We start from the raw sequence: 9,311 nt of genomic DNA, 5'->3' as shown, positions 1-9,311 counted from the left end.
GTTTTTAAACTTCTTTCTAAGATATAAACATAAAGTATTAAATTTGTTTGGTGGAATTTAAATATTGATCTTTGCTTATTCTTGATATAAGTCTCAAAGCAAGATTATAATCTGCTCTATGTTAAAAAATAGATAACAAGGCAATTAGTCTTCTAAAATAGATATAAAGATCCTGTTCAAGTTGCACATGTCTTTCAGGCTGTATTTTGATGAATTATATTTAAAATTATTAAGATAGGAAGTTGTTTGTTGTCAGGTAGGAAGAGATGTTGCTGCATGTTTGCAGGAAGCATTGGCGCGAAAAGGGCTAGATGTGCATGTGGCAGCCTTGGTAAGAAACTTCCTTTTTCCCCCTTATGATTATTGTTCATTTTTTGTCCATTTGCTCCTGTATTACTAGCAAAAGAATGCCAGTTATGTTTGTTAAAGAAGTGTGATTAAGGATGTCTTCTGATTTTTTATCGCTTGCATCTCCAATAAATCGTGTTTTTCTAGGTTCTAGGAGATATTCATTTTCTTGTAGGATATGTGTTATTTTTGTTTCCCTCAATTCCCTGCAATAATTTTATAATTGTAGATGGTATAGAAGGAGTGTTAAGTGAATTGCTACTTTTTCAAAAAGCCACGTTGCGACTTAAATTCTCTACTTTGAGGCTGGGGATTAATTGTTAATTTGTATTTAGTTAGTGCGCTATCAAATGTATGTTCTTTTTGTTTCATTTCATTTGTCTTAATTTAAAAACCATAATTTTGTGTTCATTTTAATCAGGTTAATGACACTGTCGGAACATTAGCTCTTGGGCACTATCACGATCCAGATACTGTTGCTGCAATTATAATTGGTACTGGTACAAATGCCTGCTATTTGGAACGGATTGATGCTATTATCAAATGTCAGGGTCTTCTTACAGCATCAGGACGCATGGTATGTTGCTCCTCCTTCTATTTGAATTTTATTATTATTATTATTATTTTATTTTTTTAGCTTACTACAAACTTTTTTTTTATTAAAGGTTGTCAACATGGAGTGGGGGAACTTTTGGTCATCTCACTTGCCGAGAACATCATATGACATTGATTTAGATGCCGAGAGTCCTAATCCAAATGACCAGGTTAGGTTCTGCATCTTATGATTCCTAGTGCTCAAACCTCAATGTGCAATGACTAAACTTGATGGAGTTTTTGGTGCAGGGTTTTGAGAAAATGATATCAGGAATGTATTTGGGTGATATTGTGAGGAGAGTCATTCTCAGGATGTCAATGGAGTCGGATATGTTTGAACTTATTTCTCCCAAGCTTAAGATCCCTTTCATACTGAGGTATGTTTGTTGAAGAGAGAAAATACCCTTTAACTGATGAAGATGAGAGATATTTTCTTGAAAGTTGGAATTGACAATTATCATTTCTGTTCTGAATTGTGGTGTATATTATAAAAGCCTATTATGTTCCATGTCCAATTGTTTTCTTCTAATGAGTTTCAGGACTCCTTTGATGGCCGCCATGCACGAGGATAATTCGCCTGACTTGAGGGAAGTAGCAAGAATCCTTAAAGAAGTCTTCGAGGTAAACAAGTCAAACACCATATTTTTTGTCCCCATAATCTAACAGCAACAAGTTACCTGATGGGTTTGGTTGTCCTTACAGATACCAGAAGTTCCAATGAAGGCAAGAAAAATTGTGGTGAAGGTGTGTGACGTTGTCACCCGTAGAGCGGCTCGATTAGCGGCAGCTGGTATTGTTGGCATCCTGAAGAAGATTGGTAGGGACGGCAGTGGTGGCATTACGGGTGGCCGGGGTAGAAGCAACACGAAGATGAGGCGAACGGTTGTGGCAATCGAAGGAGGGTTGTATTCTAGCTATAGTTTGTTTAGTGAGTACTTGCATGAAGCACTGAACGAGATATTGGGTGAAGAAATTGCTAAGCATGTAATTATAAAGGTCACAGAAGATGGATCAGGCATTGGAACTGCACTTCTTGCTGCCTCGTATTCATCCTAAAGATGTGGATAGAAAGGAGGGTACAGCTGCTATATATATATTTTTATATATATACGTATAGCCCTGTAAATCAGAATTTATTCTCCATATTTAATATCTTTGTATAAAGGGAATGTTTCGTCTATTCTTTGACCAAGTTATCCATTTATATAATTCTTGTCATATTTTTTAACTAGATGGTTTTGTGTTAATGCATTGATCTCTCGTATCTTTGAGATCATCTGCGTGTAATACCTCCATTATTAGGGCAGGTAATGAGTGACTAAGCTTGAAATTGAATATACATATTGTTTCCTTCCAAAAAATGTTGCCTTCAAGTTTGCTTTTGTATTCATGGGAAGCAACAATTTTTCAATTTTTTTTTATGGGAGTGAAAATATAAGAATTCTATGTCCGACTGGTGGATTTCTTCTTTTATTTTTATTATAATACTTTTAAAATATGAAAGAAAATTCTAAAATAAAGATTGATAAAATAATAAAATGTGGGGTTAATTATTATTAAATTTGTAATTTTTATCATATGTGATTTTTATTATTTTAATCCTGTAAGAAAAAACTTTTCTAAAATAAGAAAAATTATTAGAGTAATTAATTTGTTAATTTTTCTTGATAATTGACGGGCTAAAATTTAGAAAACAGAATTACAAAGATATTAATCTAGGAAAGATATTCCTTAATATCAATGGAAAATTAAAGAGAAACCACGTTAAGAAGTAGAAGTGTTTAAGATTCGGTTCGAACTTAAGACATATTTTGTCATATTGAAATTTGTTATTTTTATTCGGTGCTGTTTTTAGATTAGGTTCGGATTATGCTTCGAATCTTCGAATCATCCGATTCGATCCGAAATCTTTTTTTTAATAATAAAAAATATATCTTAGAATAAAATTAGGTTGTTGCCTTGGCCAGAATTACCGCCAAGGACTTACAGGTTTACAGGAATCGAAACAATGCCTTTAGGTCTCTCCGAAATTGCCTGTGTTGGGAACCACCGGTAGGCAATAGTTTTAAAGTTAATTGTGATGCAAGCTTGTATATGGATTCAAATTTAGCGGGATTTGGGTGTATTATTAGAGATTCTAAGGGAGATTGGATCTCGGGCTGCTCTGGAAGCATTCCCCCTTGGTCTATAATCAGATGTGAATTATTATATAATATTATTTTACTTTAAAATAATTTATTTTAATATAATATGATATAATATTTATTAAATTTAATTTTTAAAAGGAAGAAGGGACAAAATTACACCTGAAAGTTCATACGCTGGATACAAATACACTTAAATCATTTAATGTGTCACGCATGCACAGTAATTATACACTCCGGCGGACACAATCACCATTCCGGCCATCAGCGTGTGACGTGGTTAGTTTGAGTGGACACGTGGCTCTATTTACTCCTTGCTGGCACGTTTAGATTGAGTGAGCTGACCATTTAGTGCCAACTCAGAAAAAATATTTTATTTTAATGATTAATTAGGTAAAATTAAGGCTGACCCTTCGTTCTCTTTTATGGAATTATGAACCTTCAAGGTCTATTGGTGTTTAATGTAAGATAGTTTGCACGTTGAGAGAGTTAGAGAGTCCTAGCAGGGAGGCAATGACATTGCTCTGAAGTGGTGACTCACTTGATCGTTGGAGGAATACTTTACTAGTTTACTTGAAGAGGACAACCCACACCACGACAACGACGATTACGCATTGGAGTCAGCGACAATCTAAAGGTAATATCTTTTGAACTTCCCACTGCACCTATTATGATCGAACATGCTATTAGATCTTTGTTTAGTTACTAGTTTGTGGTTGTCCGAAAAAAATGAGGGTTTTCTGGGTTTAGTAGTGATTATGAGGGTTTTGTTTTCTTCATAGATGTCAAGTCACACACGCTCGTGTATCACCATAGGGGGAGGTTAGAGAGAAATTCAAAAGGGGTTACAGTATACAGTGGTGGTCAAGTGTCCTTAATACCGAGAGTCAATGTGGATACGCTGAATCTGTTTTTCATGGAGGGGTTGTTCAAGGATTTGGGATATATTCATTGGAAGGATTTTTACTGGAAAAAGCCTGATGTCGGAGGTGGTGTTGCTCTTAAGCTACTTAGACTTGATAGGGATGTGGTGAACATGTATGAGGATGCAATTAGAAAAGATGATAGGGTGGTACATGTGTATTGGGAGCATACGGTAGACATTCCAACTGAGGTTGAGGTGGTTGACATAGATGCAGAAGAGGTCCCTACCTCTGAAACAGAACCATCCAATGTAAATGCAGATAGCGTGAAATCACCTAGTGGGAGGATAAAGAAGAGGGCACAAAGGACTAAAAAACCAGCCAGAATTCTGAGGCCAAGAAAACTAACAACAACAGTAGGCCAGAAGTCATCCCAGAGATCATTACCTCAATGAAGAGAACCAACCCAAGGGAAAGACAACAAAAAAATCACACAATTTGAACCATCAAAACAATGTCACCCACAGCCCAAGTCCAAAACAATCTCACCCACAGCCCAAGTTAATCCAACACATGTGGCCCAAGCCCAACACACACCACATGTGGCCCAAGCCCAACGCATACCTCCTGTGGCCCAAACCCAAACCACTCAAATTGGACCACTAACACATTCTGAAGCTGAAACTCAATCACAACCCAATCTTGTACAAAATGAGGTTCCTACCCAGGAATCAAGAGCAAAACAAAAAAACAGAAGAAATTCTTACAAGAGGCCAGCTCCTAGTGGACAGATCTTTGTGCAAAGAGGCATAGGTGAAGCTCCAAAAATATTTGTCCCTCGTGTAACCAGTGACTCTTCAGAGAGTGATGATGATGACTCTGACCTAGATTACCATCAATATGAGTCTGAGGAGCTGCACAACCCTTATTCATTAGATTGTGATAATGACTATGAGGCAGAACGCATTGTTTGGCCTCAAGGGAACCCGAATGCTGCTTTTGGCTCAGTACATTTAGAGCTGGGGATAAAATTTGAAACTATGGACCAATTCAAAAGAGCAGTTAGGAAGTTTAATATACAAATTGGAAGGAATATCATGTTTAGCCGAGTGGAACCTATGAAATGTAAGGCAATTTATTGTGAAGCCAACTGTCCTTGGACTATCTACTGTTCAAGGTCTAATGAACCAAAGAGATTTCAAGTAAAGACGTTTGTCAACCAACATGTTTGTGCATGAAGCCACACCAACAAATAAGCTCATAGAAAGTGGGTTATCGAACAGCTGGAGGAGAAGTTGAGGGACCAAAGGGACTTTAAAACTGCTGAAGCTGAGGCATGGTTTAGGAGAGAGTTCAATGTAACCATCAACTACAAGAAAATACAGAGGACAATGAAGAAGGCAAGGGAGAATATTGAGGGTTGGGAGAGGAAGCAGTATGCTGAGTTGAGGGATTACATCCTTGCCCTGTTGACAGCTAACCCAGGAGCAACTATTTACATGGACACTATCCCTATGCCTGATTCCCTCCCGATTTTCAAAAGACTCTATATATGTTTTGATGCTTGCAAAAAAGGTTTCATACAAGGTTGCAGACCATTTATTGGACTGGATGGTACATTCCTAAAAGGTTATTACGGTGGCCAATTGCTTACAGCAGTGGGACAAGATGCTAACAATCAGATCTTTCCCATTGTGTATGCAATTGTTGACTCAGAGACAAGAGATAACTGAGATGGTTTCTAGAACTCCTGCATCGTGATTTGGAAAACTATAGGAGTATAGGGTGTATGGTTGGGACTTCATGAGTGACCAACAGAAGGTAATTGTTAATTGTTGTTTTCTGGTTCATTTGGCTCACTCAACTTGTTAATTGTTGTTGTTTGTGTGACTATAGGGTCTCATACCAGCCAATCAGCCATGGAGCAGGTTATGCCCGGAGTGCATCATCGTTATTGTGCAATGCACATTTGGGGCAACTTCACTAAAATGTGGAAGGAATGAAGGATAAATAGTTGAAAGGAGCAGTTTGAAAATGTTGTAGAGCCACCACTGTTAATGAGTTTGAGGCTGTAATGATGAAGTTAAAGGGAATCAACAGTGTTGCTTGTGAATACTTAGATAGACTTGACCCAAAGACTTGGACAAAGACACATTTCAGTGAGTAGCCGAAGGTGGACAATGTCACTAACAACAACTGTGAGACCTTCAATGGTAAGATTCTCAAGTACAGAGGCAAGCCAATAATCATAATGTTAGAAGAAGTCAGAGTTTATATCATGAGGATTATGGCAAGGAACAAAAAGTCTCTAAGTGGCTCTGTTGGTTCTGTTGTACCAAGACAACTTAGTAGGCTTGAGAGAGAGAAGGAAGAAAGCAACAAATGGACTCCCACATGGGCAGGGGAGGACAATGGAGAAATATATGAGGTTGAGAAGCATCTTACTAAAGTTACTGTTGACTTGGAAAATCATAAGTGCACTTGTAGATTTTGGCAACTCACAGGCTTGCCTTGCAGACACGCTTGTGCAGCACTTGCTCAAAGGGGTCGTAGGCCAGAAGATCAGATTCATAATTGGCTGGGAATGACTGCATATAACTCAGCATATCAACATAACATCAACCCTATACCAAGTAAAGAATTTTTGGATAAAGCTGAAGGCTATCCTCCACTGCCCCCTCATTACAAGACACCCATTGGCAGACTAACAAAAAAGAGAAGAAAGGAGAGAAATGAAGCAAGGCCAAATTCCAATCCGCATAAGCTTAAAAAGAGATATGGAACAATCATTTGCAAATACTGTGGTGAGGTATGAATATCATGTTTTATGTATTATTTCTAGAACACACTCATAATGTTATATTTACACCAATAATGTTTATATGTTGTAGAGTGGCCACAATAGTAGGAGTTGTCAAAAAAAGCAGGTTGATATGGCTGATGAGGTAGCAGCTATGGAAGCAGAGGAAGCTGCTGCCGCCACTGAAAATCCTGCACAGCCACCACCACCCCAAGAAAACACTCCAACTAATGCACCCGAACAACAGAACCCTAATGATGCTGCTACAGCTCCAAGACCCAAGTCTAACCCTATGGTCTCAACTGAAACCATGAATGCTGCAAGCCCAGCAATGATGAGGAAGAGGTTTCAACAGTTTATGCCAACTCAAAGTCTGAGACAACAATCAAATCCGGGCCCAAGACCATCAAAACTGGTCCCAAGAGGAGTTTCTAGGAGAACCAATGGCCTAGCTACAGCAACTGACCAAGTTGGCCTAAGTGAAGGTGGGGCCATACAAGGGACATAGAACCTTTAATGAAGACTGCGTGTGCATGTTTTGTTTTTTGGTTATTAGGCTATTTGAAGAATTTTGTGGACAAAGCTGTTTTGTTTATCATCATAAACCTTTTCCCTTTTTTTGTAATCTAGTAGTATGTGATATGTTATATACGATGTGACTTTGCTTCTTAATTACGTATTTCTGCCTTGTTTGAAAACTCAGTGATTATAGTCACTACTTTGACTATTTTGTTATTACAATGAAGCAAAGACTTCTAGTTGAAAAAAGTTGTTGAATATTACAATTGCTTGTTTGTCCCTAATTTACACAGGTTTACATTTTTCTCTGATGTCAATGGTTGATGTTACACCACTTACAATATATAATTTACAAAAAAATAGGACTTTTTTTTTCTTCCATTTATTCAATGCAACTTTGAAACTGATTACACATGATCTTCACTTCTGAGCATATATCATCAAATCAATAATGCCCAAAAACCCAACCCAAAACAAATGCCCATAGCCATATTCTTAATAACTTTATTTCACCCCTAATCATATTAACTGTCTTCTGTAACTGTTGCACATCTTCTTCCAATTTGGTGGCACACTCTGTAAGCTCATTCATCTTCTGGTATGATTGTTTCAATGGCCTTTCTTTAGATACAACCTCTGTCCCCATATTTCTTGTTTTTTCTTCTACTTCGTCCAGCCAAACAAAATAAATACTCACAACGATGTTCAGCACTCTAAAAATTTGAGACAACAATCGAAAGAGGGTGAAGAAGGAAACAATAGGATGAAAACCTAACGCTAGTAACAAGAAGAAACACAATTTCAAAACCTACCTCCCACAGAGGACATCGCAGAAATAATCTGTCTGGATTCCACTCTGTTCCAAACTCGAGTACCACAGCTTCAATTCCGTGCAAACACTTGCCATTGTTGTACTCAAACTTCTTCTTCTTCTTGTTCCTCAACAACGAAGATCCGCCACTAAGAGCGCTGCCACAATTTAGGGATAAAGAACTCGATTTTTCCTAGAGTGAGCCCATGTTCTTAGTTATTGGTTAAGGTGTTACGGTTTCAACAGAGCATCTTCTTGCTGAAGATAAAAGAGAACGAAGAGTTTATTTTAATTAATCATTAAAATAAAATGTTTTTCTGAGTTGGCACTAAATGGCCAGCTCACTCCATCTGAACTGCCAGCAAAGAGTAAATAGAGTCACGTGTCCACTCAAACTAACCACGCCACACGCTGATGGCCGGAATGGTGATTGTGTTCTCCAGAATGTATAATTACTGTACACGCGTGACTCATTAAATAATTTAAGTGTATTTGTGTCCAGCGTATAAACTTTCAGGTATAATTTTGTCCTTTTTTCCTTTTTAAAAATAAAATTTTATTATTTTAATAAATAAAATTTATAAATTTATATATACTAATTTTATATCAAATTTTAGTTCTATTTATTTCAAATTACTTTTGAGTTGGGCCAAAATAAAACCAGTATTTTTTAGAATTAAACTCAGCTCAAATTAAAGTAGGCCTGTCAGTTTCATGAATACCTCTACTAAAATGTGAATTATAAACAACTAAGTAAAAAATATGAGTATCCCAAAATTTAGCTAATCCGAATTCACAATCGTTCTCTTCTCTAATTAAGCATTACGTTTCACTCCTTGGCTAGGAAAGTCTCGATAGCTGCTATAAGAAAAAAAAAGGGTGCATTTTTACTTGAATGTTACTATATTTTCATTGAGAAGTAATAAAGAATCCAAAAAAAATCTCAAAATTCTGGCAAAATAATTGAACAATTACCTAAATTTGCACCGAAGGCTACAACGAGGAATGCTACTGCAGGCCGCCGATTTCAAGTCAATAACCAACTTATCTATGTTGATCTTTATTTAAAAATTCAATGAAAGATGTCAAATAATGTAAATAATATAAAATTTATTTTATTAATTTTATCACTTTAAAAGAATTTAATCTGGATTTCAACCATATTTTTAAATAAGATGTTAATGAATAGAAGCAGGTTTTACTTCCATAATAGAGGATATTTCTTCTACATT

General features: G+C 36.7%; 2 protein-coding genes across 2 annotated transcripts in view; both read left to right on the top strand.

The window, feature by feature from the left end:
- LOC107643137 (hexokinase-3) overlaps positions 1 to 2,303 on the top strand; it is a gene marked incomplete at its 5' end in the record, with an annotated part of 4,333 nt that extends 2,030 nt beyond the window's left edge. The window contains 6 exon segments of the mRNA XM_016346709.1: positions 257 to 331; positions 770 to 925; positions 1,014 to 1,112; positions 1,192 to 1,319; positions 1,482 to 1,563; positions 1,645 to 2,303. Coding sequence (XP_016202195.1) covers positions 257 to 331; positions 770 to 925; positions 1,014 to 1,112; positions 1,192 to 1,319; positions 1,482 to 1,563; positions 1,645 to 1,998 — 894 coding nt within the window. The 3' untranslated portion in view covers positions 1,999 to 2,303.
- Positions 4,003 to 5,682, top strand: LOC107640263. Its single transcript, XM_016343801.1, has 3 exons — positions 4,003 to 4,275; positions 4,678 to 5,151; positions 5,233 to 5,682. The coding sequence occupies exons 1-3, from the start codon at positions 4,003 to 4,005 to the stop codon at positions 5,680 to 5,682; spliced, it is 1,197 nt and encodes a 398-aa protein (XP_016199287.1).

Source organism: Arachis ipaensis, chromosome B05, assembly GCF_000816755.2.
Source record: "Arachis ipaensis cultivar K30076 chromosome B05, Araip1.1, whole genome shotgun sequence".
Taxonomy (NCBI): Eukaryota; Viridiplantae; Streptophyta; class Magnoliopsida; order Fabales; family Fabaceae; genus Arachis; species Arachis ipaensis.
This window is presented reverse-complemented; position numbering and strand designations above follow the sequence as displayed.

Excerpts from the sequence above, each read along its gene's own strand:
- LOC107640263 (XM_016343801.1), top strand. The coding sequence starts at position 4,003 with ATGGAGGGGTTGTTCAAGGATTTGGGATATATTCATTGGAAGGATTTT. Across the intron at positions 4,276-4,677 it reads CCAATGTAAATGCAGATAGC|GAATCAAGAGCAAAACAAAA; the intron begins GTGAAATCACCT and ends GTTCCTACCCAG. Across the intron at positions 5,152-5,232 it reads ATGAACCAAAGAGATTTCAA|CTGGAGGAGAAGTTGAGGGA; the intron begins GTAAAGACGTTT and ends GTTATCGAACAG.